Raw genomic sequence first — 19,730 nt, 5'->3', positions numbered from 1 at the left:
AATCGCTACTCGGCCCATGTCAGTGTTTCGTTGGTCCTACTTTGATTTTATACGGTGAGCTGTTAAATGAGATAATGCTCTATATGGACTATAAGTCATTGTAAGATTACAAAAAATAAGTTATAGAAACCAAAGAAAAAACTATTTCTTAAAAAAGGTGGATTTGGGGCACCCGGGGGGCTCAGTCAGTTGAGCATCCAACTCTTGATTTCAGCTCAGGTCGTGATCCTAGGGTCATGGGATCAAGTCCTGCATCCAGTCCATACTGAGTGTGGAACCTGTTTAAGATTCTCTCCCTCTCTCTGCTCCTCTCCCCTGCTCACCTTCTCTGTCTAAAAAAAAAAAAAAAAAAAAGATGGATTAGACTAAACAAACATGTTAACTTCCAGAAGTTAAAGAATGTAAGAAAAAGATGGTTTAAAAATTAATGACCAGGGGGAAATAACTGTAATAGAAAACAATGTAATAAAAAAAGGCTACAACAATACAGAAATAGACCTAAAATTATTGATGTACTTTTTAAAAAGAAAAAAAAATCAAAAATATTCAATCACTTAGAAATAAAAAGAAAATAAATGCAAGTACCATGGTTTGCCTTATCAGATAAACAAATAATTAAAAAAATTAAAAATATTAAGTCCCAAGGCTACTAAGAGCTACAGAAACAAGTATTCTTATTCACTGCTGGTAGTCTTTCTCAAGAGAAACAGCAATATTCTTAAATAAGCAGTTGACAGTGCTCAGATTTTTATGTCTCTGAGGAGTATTGAAAAATCCAGCAGCTGCTACACAAATTGCTGAGATATATTAAGATCCTTGATTATGGTGATGGGTTTTTCTATTTATTCCTTTATTTATTTGTTGCTTTCATGTGTTTTGTGGTTCTGTTATTAGAGATAGACAAATTTATGACTATATGTTTTCCTGATAGAGTGACGTGTTATCCATCCTAATGAAATGTCCCTCTATGGGGCTACAGAGAAGATGTTTTTGTGTTACTGCACCGTTAGGGCTTTCAGGGGAAATTTTACTGAAATTTGAGGTTCTGGACTAAAAGTAAACCTCAGGAATTAAGTTACAATTGAATACATTGGGGGGACTCCGGAGAGGTTTACTTAATCCTGGAGGTATGTGTTCACATTTCTGGGGTATGTCTGTACTTCTGAGTAGTAAGACTGATGACAGACAGGCCTATCTTTTCAGAGAGAGATTTATTTACATGCCAAAGACTTTGGTATTTGCAATGAACCTCTCTCAGAAGGAGAAGGGAAGAATGTTTCCTCTTTTCCATTTATAAAAAGCAGAGAAAAATAATTTAAAAAAATTTTTAAGCGTTTATTCAGTTTTGAGAGATAGAAAGACAGAACAAAGCAGGGGAGGGGCCGAGAGAGGGAGACACAGAATCCAAAGCAGACTTCAGGCTCTGAGCTGTCAGCACAGAGCCCAACGCGGGGTCCGAACTCCTGGACCTTGAGATCATGACTTGAGCCCAAGTGGACCGCTTAACCCACTGAGCCCCCCAGGCACCCCAAAAGTGACTTTTTTTCAATATCTGCCTAGGCTACACAGAGTCTGTGTGGAGGACAGCTGAGCTGGCTGCACTGTGGTCCCCAGGGAAGCCCTGAGACACACGAACCACTCGCCAGCTACAGTCTGTCTGATCAATAATAAATCTCTGATCCAGAAACCTCTTGTGTACATTCTGGAAAAAATTGATAAACAGTAAAAATCGAAACTAGGGTAAGGTCTGCATCACTGCAGCATTAGGCATGCCTCGTTTTTGTCCTGCAACAATAAAAATCCATCCACCGACAGAAGTGCTTCTGCGTGCATTGTGGAACCCAGTGCCCTGCACCGCGGGGCCCGTGGCAGGTTCAGCTCACCAGTCTATCAGATACCAGTACTGCCCATAGAACTTACACGAGACAGTGACTAGGTTCCTGCCCCTCTCCGGCTGCGATCTGGGAGTGTATGCGGAACAGTTGAGCAGTCACTTTCAGATCACAAAGCCTTTGGGAAGGTCCTGATTTCCAGAGGACAAATTCCAAAGTCCATTAGAGGCAAAACAAAAACAAACAAACAAAAAAAGAGTTTGTATGCATTAGATTGTGTAAGACCTGGTCTTTATCAGCATCAGCCCTTCCCTAAAGTGGTACAGCACAGGGCTAAGTAGATGGCCTGTGTTTTCTCCCACAGAAAGGGGAGAGCCCTTGAATGAATGCCCAGTTTTCAAATTTGTGCAGGACTCTGCTGGAGAGACTAATTTTTCTCTCATGGCATCCAGAGCATTACTTAGAAGGTTCCATGAATGGGGAGAAGAGGCAAATAAGAGCTGTAGTGTATAAGATTCTCAGAGGGTATAAAAGGGATATAGTTCCCACTGATGTGTTCTGGACTCCACCAGGTTCATGAGCAATCAAGGAAACATGACATACCCAAAAGATCACAACCACCTTCCAATAACCCAGCCCAAAGACATGAAATTTCAAGAATGAAGGAAAATACTTCCCAAACAAACTAAATTAATTCATCACCACTCTTCTTGCCTAACAAAATGTGCTGAAAGAAGTTCTTTAAGCTGAAATGAAGGGAAGCCAACTAGTAACATAAAACCATAAGAAAAAATAGGGGTGCCTGGGTGGCTCAGTCAGGTAAATGTCCGATTCTTCATTTTGGCTCAGGTTATGATCTCACAATTTGTGAGTTTGGGTCCCATGTGAGGCTCTGCACTGACCTTGCAGAACCTGCTTTAGATTCTCTGTCTCTGTCTCTCTTTGCCCCTCCCCCACTTGCTCTCTCTCAAAAATAAATAAATATTTAAGAACAAAAAATTTTTAAAAAACCACATGAAAATATAAAACACACTGATAATGGCAGACATACAGTCAAATTCAGAAAACTCTAACACTATAATATGATGGTGTGTTATCCACTTTACTATAAAGGTTAGAACAAGAATATCAAAAATAAGAATTACTATTACAATTTGTTAATGAATACACAATATAAAAAGAGTATCACTAAATTATCACTAAAAAGTGATAAATTATCACTAATTTATCACTAAGAAGCATAAAAGAAGGAGAGTAAAAGGGTAGAGATTTCATATGAGATTGAGGTTAAGCTGCTGTCGGTGTAAAAGAGATTAGATCTATAAGATGTTTTATGTAAGTCTCATAGTAACCACAAAACAAAAATTACAGTGGATTCACAAAAGTTAAAGACGAAGGAATCTGAGCCTACAACGGTGACAAATCACCAACTGACAAAGGAATGCAGTGAGAGAGTCAAAAAGGAAAAAGGCAGCTACAAAACAGCCAGAAAGCTATTAAACAGATGGTGCTGGTTAAGTCCTTAGGTGTTGATAATTACTGTAAATGTAAGTGGATTAAATTTTCTAACCAAAAGGCAAAGAGTATCTTGATGGGTAAAAAAAAAGCAAAACCCAACCTGCAAGAGACTCACTTCAGCGTTAAGAACGCACGTAGGCTCAAAGAAAAGGGATGGAAACAGGTATTCCATGCAAGTGGAAACCAAACGAAGACAAGGGTGGCTATATCAGAAAAAAATAAGAAAAGGATAGACTAAGTAAAAAACAGTTACATGAAACAAGGGTCATTATACAAAGATAAAGGGACCAATTCTTCAAGGACACATAACAACTGAAAAAATATACACACTCAACATCAAAGCACCTAATACATTAAGCAAATACAATCAGATCTGCAGGGAGAAAGAAACAATACAGTAATAAAAGTGGATTTTAATACACGCTTTTTAAGAATGAATAGATCATCCTAACAGAAAGTCAACAATAAAACAATATGTTTAACCAAATGGACCTAACAGATATACGTAAGACATTGCATTTGATAATAACAGAATACACATTCTTCTCAAGTGCATGCATATCATTCTCAAGGATGGATCATATCATCACACAATCACAAACAAGTGTTACCAAATCTAGAAGGCTGAAATCATACCAACTATCTTTACTGACAAAGTTACAAAAGTGGAAATCAACAAGAAGAAACTAGAAAATCTACATATATGTGAAAATTAAACAACACACCCTTCAACAACAAAAGGGTCCAACAAGAAATTGAAAGGACATTAAAAAAGTATCTTGAAACAGATGAAAATGAAATACAACACACCTAAATTACGGGATGCTGCAGAAGCAATTCCAAAAGGGAAGTTTACATGGATAATGTTTATACAGATAATTTCTATATTAAGAAAAAATGAACATTAAAAACATTTTTTAAATGTTTATTTTTGAGCGAGACAGAGCATAAGTGGGGGAGAAGCAGAGAGAGAGACACAGAATCTGACGCAGGCTCCAGGCTCTGAGCTGTCAGCACAGAGCCCAATACAGGGCTTGAACCCACGAACTGTGAGATCATGACCTAAGCCAAAGTCGGATGCTGACTGAGCCAGCCAGGCAACCCCCAAAAATGAAGATTTTTTAAAAAATGTATTTCTTTACTTTGAGACAGAGCATGTGCAGGGTAGGGGAAAAGAGAGAGAGAATCCCAAGCTGACTCCATGTCAGTGTGCAGCCCAATGGAGTATCTGAACTCACCAACTGTGAGAGCATGTCCTGAGCCTAAATCAAGAATCAAGTACTTAACCGACTGAGCCACCCAGGCATTCCAGGAAAAATTAAGATCTTAAAGAAATAACCTAACTTTGTATCACAAGAACCAGAAAAACAATAAACCAGCCCAACATTAGCAGAAAGAGAGAAACAATATCCAAACAAAGTACATTAAATAGAGATCAGAGAAAAAATAGAAAAAAATTATCAAAACTAAGACCTGGTATTTCAGAAAGAAGAAAAAACTGACAAACCTTGAGCTAGTCTGAGAAAAAAGGAAGACTCAAATAAGTAAAAACAAAACTCAGGGGCAACTGGGTGGTTCGGTCGGTTAAGTGTCCGACTCATAGTTCGTGGGTTCAAGCCATGCGTTGGCCTCTGTGCTGAGAGTGCAGAGTCTGTTTGGGATTCTTTCTCCCTCTCTGCCCCTCCCTCGCACACACGTGTTTTCTGTCTCTCTCTCAAGATAAATAAACTTTAAAAAATAAAAACAGGAATGAAAGAGGAGACATTACAAGTGATACCAAAGAAATATAAAGAATCATGAAAGACTTCTATGAACAATAGAAAGTTGACAGCCCCAGAAGAAATGGATAAATTCCTAGAAACATAAAACAAACTAATGCCCAATCAGAAAGAAACAGAAAATATGAACAGAGCAATAAAGGGGCAAGGAGATTCAATGACTAATCAAAAGCCTTCCCAGAAAGAATTCTGCAAATGAGATGATGAATTCTACCAAATACTTCAAGCAAAATTAACCAGTCTTTTTTTTTTTTTTCCAAAATCTTCTAAAAAATGGAAGAGGAGGGAATACCCCACATGCATTATACAAGACCAACATTGGCAAAGCCAGATAAGGAACGCTGCACGTCAATATCCCTGATGAATATGGACGCAAAACTTTTCAACAGAATATTAACAAACTGAATTCAAGAAGACATTAAAAGGACCCTATACCAGGATCAGGTGGGCTTTATAACTGGGATGCAAGGATGGTTCATCAATAAATGTGATACACCATGTTAACAGAACAGAAGATAAAAAGCATATGATCCCCTCAACAGTTTAAAAAAAATACATTTGACAAAATAACAACATCATTTCATGATTAAACTCTCAACAAACTGGAAACAAAAGGAACACACCTTAACGTAATAAAGGCTGTATACAAGGCGATAGCTAACATCACGCTTCAAGATGAAAGTTTGAAACCTTTTCCTCTAAGATCAGGCCCAAGGCAAGGGTACACACTCTAACCACTTTAATCAACACAGTGCTGGAAGTTAGGCAAGCTAGAGAAATAGAAGGCATACAAATCAGAAAGGAGAAAGTAAAACTGTCTACATTTCCAGATGACATCAACTTATATACAGAAAATCCTAAAGACAAAACCAAAAACTTGAGGGAACCAATCCACAAATTCAGTAAAGTTGCAGGACATAAAACCAGATTACGGAACTCAATTGTGCTGATACATGCTAACAAAATAGCTAAAAAAGATGCAAAGAAAACAATTCTGTCACAAGAGCACTGAAAACAATAAAATACTTAGAAATAAACTTTGCCGAGGAGGTGGAAGATCTGCACACTGAAAACTATATGACTAATGAAAGAAACTGAAGCCAAATGCAAAGGAATCCTGTGCTCACGGACCAGAAGAATTAATATGTTACTGCTGTTATGAATGTGCCAGCAGAATGTCTGATTCTCCATCTAACTGTGTGAAGACCTTTGACTCCTAGTATCTTGAACTTCCTTCTTGAACTTTCTTGTGCTTTGGCTTCTACTGTGAATCAAATGGATGAAGAATAATTTGCATGGCAAGAAAAAGACTGGAGTACTACCTCTCTGATACTCACTATGGAGTACCAGTAAGATAGTACCTAGTCTGTGTCTATTTCCCGTACTCTGCTCTCCTACCGTCAGAATCCTGGTTATATTCTGGGCAGCAATGCATCCAGCCCCCAGGAGCTATACTTGCTTTTCCAGCGACAGACACAGGACACAGTTCTGACCAATGAAGCATAAGTACAAGTCTTCTAGGACCTCTTAGAAGGTTCTTATTTTTCTTGATGAACGAGAAGGGTACAGCTGGCACTCCCTTCGTTTTTCTCCCTTCTCCCTGCTGTAAAATTAGACATGAAGTCTGGAGCTGCAGCAGCCATCTTCTACTAAAACACAGAGAAGATGAGAGAAACACCGAACTAATCTCATAAATCCGGGCCCTGACCTTGATGAAGTAAATCAACACCAATAGTTGCGTACTTCCAGATTTGTTATATGGAAACAATAATTGGATTAAGATACTTCCAAATTGAGACTTCCGTTTATTGCAGCTGAATGCAGGACGAACTCATATTTATATACAGTCTTGGCTCTGCTATAATCACCTTATCCCAAAGTATATGCTTTATTCCTCATAAATGCCACTGGAATGTAGCTCTAAGACTTGTGATTATTTAATTCCTATGAATACTTGCCAAAATTTCACCGTAAAAATTTGTCCGCCTCTGCTTTGAGGTGGCTTTTCTAGTTCTTTTCTATCTCTCATAAAAGAAACTTCTAATTTGTTTATATCAGAACCACAGTCTTATAAACAAAGAACAAAATTTATTATGCCAGAATTCTGTTTGCATGTGATGAAGATTATCATACCAGGAGAACTTTTAAACTGGTTCATCTCAGTTAATAACGGTATTATAACGGTAATTAACAATTACTGAGCACTTATAACATGACTGGCACTAAGTGCTTTACATAGTTCAATTAATCTTCTCATCACCAAATGATTTCCTATTTTTAGGTGAGAAAACAGAGGCTTACCCAAAGTCACCAGACAGTGAAAGCCCAAGCTCTTGAAGCTCTGACTCTATGGTCTAATTTCAAAATTCCTAGGCTTCCCCCATGCTGTGTAATTATTGTGACATCTTTGATTCTATATTTACCACGTACCATTAGATTCGCAAAAAACTTAACAGCCTTCACTCAATCACCCCATATAAGTACAATACACATTCCCCACATGACAGAAAAAGCAGAAACAGTTGAAGAAATTGGAGGTTTTACCTCCGATCAGAGACTGCTTATTTAGTAACTGCATTACAATCGCATTGCAATCAGAAGAAACAGAGCAGAATTAGAAAATAAAGCATTTCTGACAGCTCAAGATTTGGCCAAATTAGAGACGCCATGTAAAAGTTTTCCTCATCTTCCTTTTTTTCTCTGCCGAAAGACTTTTCAAATTCTCAGGATCTGTCAAATCCTTCAGAATTGGCTCCAATCTACCTTCCCAGCCACCCAATGTCATTCAGGCTCTCTCTTCTGTAGTCATATTTTACTCCTCGCCAGTCTCTTAAAGTAGTTTCTCGAAGTCCCTGTGCGTGCAGCTCTCTCCTGAACCTGGCAAATCTGCGCTGTTAAATTAATGAAACCCGAGGCCGTTACACACTGGGGTGGCTCTCAAGCCCTGGTGGTCTACATAAGTAAACACAATCTAAGTCAATAAATGCCCCAGGGTTACAAAATCTAAACGCTAAGGATAACCCATCAGAGACAGCAAACCAGGCTGAAGCTGCAGCCAAGCAAAGGATCTCCTTCCCTGGCTTCTGTACTTGCTTTACGCGTTCTTCCCCTGGCTCCTGTCCCACAGAGTGCTCCTAACCACTTCCGGCTTGGCGCTGTCCGATGCAAACCCATTTGTGCTTCAATAAACTCTTCAATTTTTAACATGCCCCAGTTATCTTTTATCAGTTCTGGTGTCAGAAGAAGGACCTAAAGGAGATGCCCTCCCCCCCACCCATGGTTCCCAGGTGCCATGACCAACCAACCAGGCAAAGTACCTGTTGGGTCGGTTGCTTTCTTGCTGCCTCTGGAGGTCACGGCTAAGTCCCTCTTGGATCCCAGCACTGCAGCTTTTCCATGATGAAGCTTCGGACTTTACTTAAACACTTGTTTTTCCAAACTCGGTCCAAGTGAATAACCAGACTGGCCCTGGGGTTGGGCTGGGTCTCACTTAAAACTAAACTGGGTCCAACTGGTGAGAATTCAGGTGAGTAAAATTTTGTTTTAAGGCTCGGCCTTGAAACCTTAACCTTATCAAAGACAATCCTGAATTACAGTGGCCACAACAGAGAACTTAAAAACATAAGCTTATCCATTTACAAGTTGCCCTAGAGAAAAAGGGGGTCAGCCAAGCGCATGCCACAGAGGGTAAAGGAAAGTTATTTCTCGTCCACAGTTTGAGGACTGGGATGAGACCCGCTGGGATACCCCCTCACTGCAGAGCCTGAGAAAACTGTCAGAAGCTGGCAAAGCATGAGATTCTTACCGGTCGGCTCTCCTAGATCTCTATCTGCGGTGCCAGGTCCAGAGAGGAAGGTCAATTTTAAGTTGTCCCTTCCTTTCCAAATTCAAGTTGGCAGGATAAAAACAGGTGTCAAGATTAGACCTCTGAATTGTGACTCCTGGATTGGCTTTCGGGAACCCACTGGGTATTGATCCTTTCTCTCCCAGCGACAGCTATTGCCTTATTGTTTTTCTCTTTTTGTGTCCTGAGAACTTGGCTCAGTTATCTGCCTGCCCGGAACACACACGTCCCGGTGTGTGTAGGCAGTTCAACTAACCGTCAGGTTGGGGGCTCCAAAGACATGGCTGCACAGAAATGCGTGCGGCACTGCATTTGCGGCGAGGAGCCCACCGCCGGTTCCCAGCTCTCAGGGAAATTGTCTGAGCTCTTCCTTGGGCTATCTTTGGGAGTGGCTCGGGATCTTGGGAGGTTAGTGTCCTTTGCACCCAATTTGGGATGCTTCTTGCATCCAAAGGGTGGTTCAATACAACCAGAAATATTTACTTTCAGTGAATCCCAACCGAAACCTGACAAAATACCCAAAAGGGCTTTTTTTAAGTAGCTCTATGGTCAGCAGTTGGCCAAACTGGAAGCTGATATTCAGAACCTGAAACTTTCTTTTTTTGAGACCTCCCCTAAGCTAAAATAAAACTATGTACCCAGAGGGAAAGAAAAAATATTTTGAAGCCACTGTGGAAGAATTTAGTAAACATTCCCAAGACACAGCTCTAAATCTGGAACATAATACTCTTCTGATTTCCATCTTAGTTGAAAATCTTCTCCCAGATATGAGGAAGCAAACTGAAGATAATATAGTTGGATGGCTGGGTCAGCCTTTTGAGATCACTCAGGTTGCAATCCAATTCTTTGAGGAATTAAAAACAATTGTACTTCTCTTACAAAATAAGGCTTTACAAGAACAGAACTGTAGCTCTGGAAACAATCTACCCTTTTGACCAATCCCAGAACTTATGTTATTCACCTCAAAAGTCTTGCACATAGAGTAAAAGATCTGGACTTAGGAAACGTAGGTCCTCTTGCAGAGGTTTATATCCTTTCTCTGTGTCTTTGAGATGTACATGTTCTACAAGATCTTCTCCAGGAACCAGGAGCCCTAAGCTCTGTCTTGCCTGTCTGGATTTTTATGTAGGTCCATACATATATGCTAAAGATGGGGTGATTTTTTTTTTAAGATACAGATGGTACGGCCAAAACTAATTTGTAAAGAGCTGTATTTAATTTGCCTAATGAAAATAAGTGCTTACATAAATTAAGTATACTTTCAGAAACACAGCAACTAATCCAAGGGGTTTTCAAGTTCACCTGATCTAGGACAGTCGTCAGTAAACAGAAGCCAGTTAAAGTTTGTTGGTTTACTTAAAATAGGCATATCTTAAGAGTTGTTGAAACCACTTAAAAGCATAAAGTCGAACAAAAATCAAAATGGCTGCCCTAATGCTTCAGGAAAGCTCGGTTTTAAAGTAACCTTTTTCTTCTCTTCTGCAAAGCTCCCCTCCTCCATTCTTAGTTAGCCTTTTGTTTCCAGAACCTGGTACCACCCTAAAGGCAAGGGGTAGGAGGCTGGCAGAACCCAATTTCTGTCAAAACCGGCTAGATCCTGTATTTTCCTATAAACCTCCCCCACCCCAGCCCCTTTCTCTGGGGGGCTTCCAGTTTTTAAAGGCCTTAGCCTGCTGCAGCTTCATCTGCCAGGCAACGTAATAAACTATCTTCCTTCTTTATTCTCCAACTCTGTCTTCGTGGTACATATTATGGCTCCACAGCACAGAGGTCAGTTCTTGACAACATTATCAGCGTTAAATATGATACAGGCATAACATTTTTATTCTCCCTGGTTGCACTAGTCATAAAGTCCTCTTATCTCTTATAAAATTGTCAGCCAGAAAAATAACTTTCTATGATGGTTACCTATTTAATGTCTCATGAAATTTTCGTGAATAAGCTAAACAAAATTATTAATAACAGGTAAATTAAACTATCTGATGTGGTTTGGAACGCTGGGATTCCGAGCCTAAGAAAGAATTCTTGAGATGTCTTTGGTACCAAAAGGTGGTTTTATTAAAGCACGGGGACAGGACCGTTGGGCAGAAAGAGCTGCACTGCGCTTGCAAGCGGTGACTGATTATTACTTGGGAGTTGTGGGAGGTAAAGGCAAGTTTCCAAAAGGACTTTCACCTGTTAAAGAAGAATCACAAGTTCCTGCGTGTCCAGCTATTGTCAAGTTAAAGTTGTTTTTCCCTCTATACAGCATTATCAGGTGGCAGTTCCTGGAAGAACCTATCTCAAGTACCTGTCAACGGGCTGCGGGTTATACGGAAATGTAATTTTACCTACACTTCCCTAGCCTTTGTTTCCCACATCACATCTAGATATTTCCAAACAAGATAAGATTCAGAGGCACTGATTACTGAACACAGATTCAGCAACTTCTGGCTTCTTATTAAAGGAACTAGAGCTATTTAAGTCCATTAGCATACAGGTGTGCCACACTGAAAAATTTACTGTAAGGAAGAATATACTTCTAGAAATTGTGAAATTCATAAAATATTTATTATGTGAAATTCATAAAATGCCTGTGGAACAGACAATCCATAATTGTTCACGTCTTAGTTTTCGCTACAAATGAAGGTTTCTAAGGATTAAGAACTCTAATCAATACATATCCTTATAACTAATAGAAATATCCCGGTTAAAAGGAAACAACAGTGTATTAAACGTGGGCTAAGAAAAAACTCTTTCTTTGGGTAAGGAAAAATATGAAGAACATGTCTTTTGTTACAGAAAAAAAAAAGAAAGTGTAACTGTGTCCTCAAGTAAAATGGCTGGGCTGTTGCAGAATAAGGAAGATAAATCCTGATTGGATAAAAAGGTTGTGGAAAAGGATTCTTGTTTTCTGCGCGGGCACGTCGGCTAAAGCTGGCAGGGATTTAAGTTCTGAAGCCTGAGTCTTAATTTTTTTTTAATGTTTTATTTATTTCTGAGAGAGAGACAGCGTGAGCAGGGGAGGGTCAGAGAGAGAGGGAGACACAGAATGGCAACAGGCTCCAGGCTCTGAGCTGTCAGCACAGAGCCCGACGCGGGGCTCGAACCCACGAACCGTGAGATCACGACCGGAGCGGAAGTCGGACGCTCAACCGACTGAGCCACCCAGGCAGCCCGAAGCCTGAGTCTTAATGTCAAAAGCTCTGTCTATCAAACGGAACGTGGCTAACGGAATAAAACCCACAACCCTCCCTCCCGGAAGCAGCGCAGCTCAAAACGGAGAAAGCGCCCACGCGCCACGCGGCCCCGATCTCTACGCCCGCCCGGGTGGGGCCTCGGGCGCGGATCGGTGACGTCACACGGGNCCGGCGGGGGGCCCCGCCGAGGCCGCGGCCTCGTAGTCCGGGAAGGGATTGGCGAACGCCCGCTCCTCCATCTCCGCTTCCCCGCCCAGGTGGATCTTCAGTCTCTTTGACATGGTCTCGCCCATCTCCGCCGCGCGCCCTCTGCCCCACCACCGGGGCCGCGCGGCACGGCGTGCGGGCGGGGACAAACCTCCNCCGCCGAGCGGTGCCTCCCGTGTCCGCGGCCGCTGGTGCGCCTCCCGGCCTCGCGAGCAGCAGCAGCTTTTTGATATTAAGGGGGAAAAAAATGTTCCAAAGAAAAGAATTTCAAAACAGCCTAAAACACTGCAAGGATAGTGTCTCCCGGGGTGGGGGGGACAGTCCCTCCTTTTCATCACAGTTGGGAGGGGGGTGTCTGGAGGAGGAGCCACAGGCCTTTTTTCTTTTTTTTCCTTTGCTTTTCACGTTTTATTTCAGTCCCATTGTTTTGAATAAACAGGTATCTTTGGAAACAGGAGGTATCTAAATATTTGGTTGGCCCGAAAGATACCTCCAGGATTAATTTAATTGCCCAGGAACAAAATATGTATAATTAAAGGACACAAGCGAATCGATCTTGCCATTTATATAATCCCGATGTGATTAAAAAACAGTCTGTTGGTTCTCTTTGTTCTTGTTGCTTCATTTAGGACCAGATCTACTAATNTAACTTTTGGTTGAATGCCAGATTATGCTAGGTGAGGACAAATATTAAAAAGATAGTTTCTGCCCCTTCTGGTTCCAAGTCAGTGGGTGAGGAAGGTAAGGATTCGACATAGGAAGATAAAGATTATTCTTTTCTGGAAGCAAGCAGTATGCTTATGCTTTAGTATAACGAAAAGTGACATGATCGAGGAAAGCACAGCACCCAACAGTAAAGGACCAATTCTGCCTCTGTGGCCTGGCCCCACATGGCTACCTGTACTTTCATCTTCCCCCCCCCAACCACACAGGGCTGTGCATGTGAAACACCCCCTACTGATGGGGTATCCATGGGCGATTACAGTGTAGGAGGAAATCATTTTAAAGGGACGAGTCAGCATAACGACCCTTCGGGTTCAAGGAGACGCCTGGTACAGCTGCATGCTTTGAGGGACTGTTGGCCGTTTCTGCTTCGTTTCTCTGTCCTGGGGTCCCGCCCTCCATAGAGGACATTTTCTTACCGCTCCTGTACTTTCATGCCTTCCCTTGAAGCAAGCTTAATCCCCTAACCACCGATGCTCATCCTTCTGCCATAACCCAGAGCAGATGTTCACCAAAGCGTGGGTTGTTTAGATGAGGCCATCGCGGGCAGTGTTGCAGGAACAGCCACTGCAGGCTTTGCAATGTCAACTCTGGTGACCTTTGCAGCCTCCCGCCCACCTGCTATGAGGTGAGTAGAGCTTCTCATCCTTAAAATCTGGTGGGGACCTGTGAACAACGGTTACCAAGTACACAAGCATGTCTGAAGTTCGACCAATATTTTCAAAGACTAAAACATTTAAACCCAGTTTAAGGAGTCGGCATCTCTTCCTAAATGCTGTCTGACCCACAACTTCGCTGGGAGTGGAAATTTCATTTACACTATTTTGCGGAGAACTAACAGTTCTTTCTTCCAGGCTTTTCCAATGCAGAAGGTGTGCGGATCCATTCTGCTGCCCCTTCTAGCTTCAGGGCCATCTTCTGCTGGCGGCCACTCTTCAGTAGCGCAAAAACCTGGGCCCAGGCATTGAAATTACAACTTTTTATTCACTTGAGGCCGCACCGCGCTCTCAGAGAGGACTCCTTCCCAACACAGCTGTGTGAGAGGAGACAGTACAAGGACTAATGTCCACAACAAATCCCTGGGAGTGGCGAGGACCATGGGCACTTCCTAACAAAGGAATCTAACTGGGAGAGGGGAACTTCGGGGGTCACCTGGCCGAACCCAGGACACATGGCTGGAGGGCCCAGGAAGTGAGTCTTCCTCTTGTGGGAGATAGGTTGTCCTGACATGGTGAGTAGGGCTGCATGACGGAAACTTCTAGGTAGAATGCATGTCAGCTGGGGGGAGGGGAGTTATAGGTGAATACATGTGAAAGCCTGAGGTTTTGTTTGCTTGTGTTTTGATTTATTACTTATATTTTTATCTTAGTTATTCTTCATGTGTGTGTCGTATGACAGGCTTTCAGATATGTCCGTGTTCCTAAGTGCCTGAGTGAGTCCTCCATTGCCTGCCAGAGCTGCTCAGGCCTCCATGGTGAAGGCCTTTACTCTGGGTGGTAGGAGGGGAAGTCCCAATAGGCAGACCACCAAATTCCCTCCTCCTACCCTGCCAATCCCTCTTGAGATTGTCTTCCCCTCTGTGCATCCATCAGGTGCCGGGTTGTTGGCTTGCTGGGAAAGAAACAGCCTAGCCCGGGTGGGTCCAGGGGAGGGATTTGTTTGTTACCCCCAATCTCTGTTACATAAGATGGTTCCTTCCAGCTGCAAGTCACATACAGACACTACGTGTGCTTTACACCCCTAATTTAGGATAAATGTGATCCCTTAAGCCAGCAAATGGCTCTCAAAGTATGATCACAAATCTTTTGGGGCAGCTGTGAGGCCAAAAATGTTACTTTTTTTTTCTCTTTAAAAATTTTGAGAGCAATTTAATATGTTAACTTCAACATACAACTCTGTTCTAATGTCATTATTTGAAATATAAAGAAACGGATCCTCATAGAACTAAAATAACTCACAATCCATGAGATATTTTCCCTTTAAAAAAAAAATTTAAACAACTTTGTACCATGATGTAGCAAATGAGGTAAAGGTCATGAATGTGAAAGTTGCAGTTTGCAGTATATCCCGGGGAGGGTATTAGACCCGGGCAGGTGCATTACACAGAACTGGGAGGCATCCCTACAGCATAAAGAATGCATGGGGCCCCTGTGTGGCTCAGTTGGTTAGGCGTCCAACTTCGGCTCAGGTCATGATCTTGCGGTTCGTGAGTTCAAGCGCTGTGTGGGGCTCTGTGCTGACAGCTCAGAGACTGGAGCCTGTCTCCGGATTCTGTGTCTTCCTCTCTCTCTGACCCTCCCCTGCTCACGCTGTCTCTCTCTCTCTCTCTGTCTCTCTCAAAAATAAAATTAAAAAACAGTAAAAAAAAAAATACTGTTGATAGTATAATAATAACACTATATGGTGAGAGATGATAACTATACTTACCATGATGAGCATCGCATAACATATACCAATATAACGTGTATCAGCTATCCTTAAATAATAAATACTAAAAAATAAAACGAAACACCCCAAAACCAATTAGGTAGCATCCTGAAACATTGGTTTGCAGTATCAAAACTATCCATTTAAATGTCTTATCTCTTCCTGATTAGAGGTCTCTTATTATCTCCAGTTTCTTCGTTGTGTTTTGTGTGAAATACCTCCCAGAATGGGAAATGTCCTGGATGTGAAGGTCTACGGTAGCTTTGCTGCAATGATCTTGAACATAAAATCTTCTGTAAACTAGAAAAGCCATGTCAGCTGTTCAAGCAGCAGTGGTGACAGCCGAAACCCATCCGGCTGGTGTTCTGGAAGTCAAGACTCATCGCTTGCAAAGCATGTGACCTTACACTCAGCGCCCCGAGCGCTTACGCAGACAGTGGAGTCAAGGTGCAGGAAGAGCTCTCATTCATTATTTGGCTTTTTGCCTACCATTTTCTCATGAGTGTACGATGGGGTTTTCTAGAGGCAACGTGCTATAAGACGTCATAGCAGATTTAATAGAGAAGCAAATATGAGAGTTCAGTTAATTTCTCTCAGGTGTAAAGAAATTTCTAAAAATGTAAAACGATGGCCCTTTCCTCATGCATATCATTTTGGTTTTGAAAATAGTTACCTTTCATAAAAATATACCTATAGCATGTCATTTATTATGTTGCCAAACGAATAAAGATTTACAATTTTTTAGTATTAATATCTAAATTGGTACCTATTAATAGATACTGTCCATACAAAAATTCTTTGGGATTCTCAGTAAATTTTAAGAGGGGTAAAGGGATTCTGAGACCAACGATTTAAGGCCTACTGCTCCATTTGGCATATTCATTTCAGAGACACGGAAAATTCATAGCAGTGCAACATGTGGGTGAATGCCGCCAGGTGTGCCTGGCCCAGGGCACTTACCTCACCCAATAATGTTTCCGGTTTCCTGTTGTCTTTTTTACCAGGTCTCCTGGTGAAAGCTCCCGTATCTCGACGTCATTCATGTAATTTCTTGCTTCGTGGAACTCAATTTATGACTGAAAGGTGATGATCAGAGAAAGGTTAGGCATCTCTTCAAACATGCCAAAGGAGAGGGTGAAGATACTGACCCAAATGTGCCTCGTCATGGATAGCTCAAGAGATTTAAAGCTTGTGCCAAAATTCAGAATGTTAGTGGGATGCTCGTGTTGATATTTCTTATACTTAACGAAGTAGAATCCAAAAGTATTTTCGATTTTATCCACGGTTGGGTAAAGCCCCGCATTGGGCTCTGTGCTGACAGCTCAGAACCTGGAGCCTGCTTCAGATTCTGTGCGTGTGTGTGTGTCTCTCTCTCTGCCCCACCCCTACTCACACTCTGTCTCTCAAAAATAAACATTAAAAAAATGTTTTTAAATTAAAAACGGAACAGCTGTGCTTATGAAATGGTAGTAACTGGACTGCATGTGGGAGATTTAGACGCAAGGTTGTGGTAGCATGACCGTTTCCACCCTAGGCTCTTGTTGCCTGTGCTGTAGGGAACCATTCCTCGGCTGTCCTTCTGGAACCTGGCCTTAGGGGAAAGGCCACACTGAGAGCCGCAGGCTCTGGGACGAGCATGAACATCTTGAACACCCCAGAATATAAGAGACGTAAGGATTCACTCAGAGAGGAAATTAAAGGTACAGCAGGGATCTATCTCGCTACTGAGGTTCAGATATCTCTGAGAAGGCCTGCGGATCTGCAGGCAGCCCCCAAACCAGGCTATTTACAAGAGTTTGTCTTCCCTTTATGCCCTGGGAGCCCGATGGAACCTTCTGGCCCAGGAACAAAGCCTCGGTTGTGTGCAGGCATGGTGCGGTTCTGAGAGCGATGTGGGATTGGGGCTTGTCCTCAGCGCAGCCCGCGACAGGTGGTAGGAGAAGAGAAAGTCACACCGAAGGAAGAATGGGCTTTGTGATCCTGTGTATTTCCGCCTGACAACAGACCAGGCACAGCCTGTCAGACAGAAGGGACAGGCTAAGTAGAGGCAGCACCCAGGGAGCAGACTTCTTCACAAACATGGGAGAGGTACCATGAAGACTCTTGTATATTTGGGTGGGGATCAGTTTACAGTTTACAGGTAATAACCTGTCCACATGACCTTATTCGTAAGCTGGGGGATCTGCCCTACAGCACGCAGAGCAACTGCAAAGGTAAGGTCTTTCTGGGAAAAAATACAGGATTTTTTGGTAACGCGTATACTACAAGATATCTTCTCTACTCAGATGGCTGCTCTCATCTAGCCGAGAAACAGGCCTCTCCTGATTGCAAGCTGAACTTCAGTTAAGACAATGCCCCTCCCCAGCTCCCCCTTCCTGCCCTTCATTTATGAGGAAGGAGTTGACCGATTAGTTAACTCCCTGACTTTGTTAACTCCCTGACTAAGTTAATTCCCTGACTAAGTTAACTCCCTGACTAAGCAAATAATGACATGGAAAGATTCCCCTCCAGCTCTACGCATTGTATGATCCCATTTATTTGAACTGCCCAGAATAGACTAATCTATAAAGACAGAAAATAGATTAGTGGGTGTGTGAGGTTTAGAGGAGCGGAGATTGGGAAGTGGTGGTTAGAAGGTAAGAGGTTTCTTTTCGTGGTGTTGAAAATGATCTAGAATTGGTTGTGGTGATAACTGGACAACTTTGTGATATACTGAAGCCCAGTGAATTGTACACTTTCAATGAGTGAGTTGTATGATAAATGAATTCGATCTCAATAAAGGTGTTACACACACACACACACACACACACACACACACACACACACACAAAACAATGGAGAGACTGATAGCCAAGTGCCAGAGAGCAGAGAGCTATGATTCTATTCTCCGAGAATACAGATGAAAGAAAGGACTGTTCTCACTTGCGCTGTGTGAGATAGACTCAGGACACCGGGCTCCATGTTGGGACACAGATTTACTATCGATTATTGTCCAGAAAGAAGGCTGTGGGAGTGGGTATTGCATGGCATCATTCAAATGTGCTCTGATATGGCCCCCATGAGACCTGGCAAGGTGACCAGAGGAAGAGAGGGAAAGAGATAAAAAGAAAAGACAGAGATAACGTAATAGCTCCCTAGGCCCTTCCTCCGAATTTCCTAAGTTCCTCTTTCATCCTAGGATTGGGTGGGGGGCCCCAAGCCCTGACAAAGCATACAAGGGCCTCTTCCATTGTCTTTCCTTCAGAGCACTCACTGCTGCAGGGTACAAACCAGGTACCCCGGAAGCTCCAGAAGTAGTATCTCTGGGGGTTCCCTAGGCATGGTTCTCCATGCCTGACCCAGATTCTAAGAGAGTAGCCTGGAGGGTGTTCAGGCCTTAATCACAAGGCTGAAATCTTTGGGGTGATTTATGTAACCAGTGGCCCTGTACCACACCTGCCCAGGCCTGCGGTGTGCCTTCTCCGACCTCAGAAATCAGGTTAGTGAGGAAGGAGGAATGTCATGTGACTCTGTCACAGACAACACATGCAGTCAGCTGATCTTCAACAAGGGTGCCAAGGATACACCATTCTCCTTCCAGAGACGGTGGCGGGCAAATGATATCCACGTGCAAAAGAATAAAATTGGACCCTTGTCTTGCACCCAACACAAAAATCAACTCGAAATGATTAAAGACTTAAACATAAGACCCCAAACTGTAAAACTCCTAAAAGAAAATGGGGGAAAACCTTCGTGACATGGACCTTGGCAATGGTTTCACCAATGTGACACCAAACACACAGACGACCAAACCAAACATAAGCAGCCAGGGCTGTATTGAACAAAAAAGCTTCTGTACAGCAAAAGAAACAATCACCAGAGTAAAAAAAGGCAGTTTATGGATGGAAGAAAATATTTGCAAACCATGTATCTGATAAGAGGTTCATCTCCAAAATATACAAGGAACTTGTACAACTCAATAGGAAAAAGAACTAATAATCTGACTAAAAAATAGACTAAAAGCTTGAATAAAATAGTCAAATTCATAGAATCAAAAAGTGGAATGGTGGTAGCCAGGGACTGAGGGAAGAGGGAAATGGCTTACTAACCAACAGAACGTTGCAGTCAGGCCAAATGAATAAGCTTTGGATCCGCTATGCCGCTTTGTATCTATGGTCAACAGTAATATATTATGCACTTAAAAATTTGTCAAGAGGGCTGATCTTGTTTGGTATTTTTTCCA

General features: G+C 42.2%; 1 protein-coding gene and 1 non-coding gene across 2 annotated transcripts in view; both read right to left on the bottom strand.

The window, feature by feature from the left end:
* The window catches only part of LANCL2 (LanC like glutathione S-transferase 2), a 44,096-nt gene extending 31,617 nt beyond the window's left edge, over positions 1–12,479 (bottom strand). The window contains exon 1 of the mRNA XM_077765834.1: positions 12,316–12,479. Coding sequence (XP_077621960.1) covers positions 12,316–12,444 — 129 coding nt within the window. The 5' untranslated portion in view covers positions 12,445–12,479. The remainder of the gene's footprint in view (positions 1–12,315) is intronic.
* TRNAG-UCC (transfer RNA glycine (anticodon UCC)) lies at positions 12,041–12,125 on the bottom strand. Its single transcript has one exon. It is a non-coding gene; the product is annotated as a tRNA-Gly (tRNA).
* Positions 12,480–19,730: the final 7,251 nt, after the last annotated feature.

This window comes from Crocuta crocuta, unplaced genomic scaffold (assembly GCF_008692635.1).
Source record: "Crocuta crocuta isolate KB4526 unplaced genomic scaffold, BGI_CrCroc_1.0 scaffold751, whole genome shotgun sequence".
NCBI lineage: Eukaryota > Metazoa > Chordata > Mammalia > Carnivora > Hyaenidae > Crocuta > Crocuta crocuta.
The sequence above is the reverse complement of the archived record's forward strand: the minus strand, read 5'-3'. Positions and strand labels throughout refer to the sequence as shown.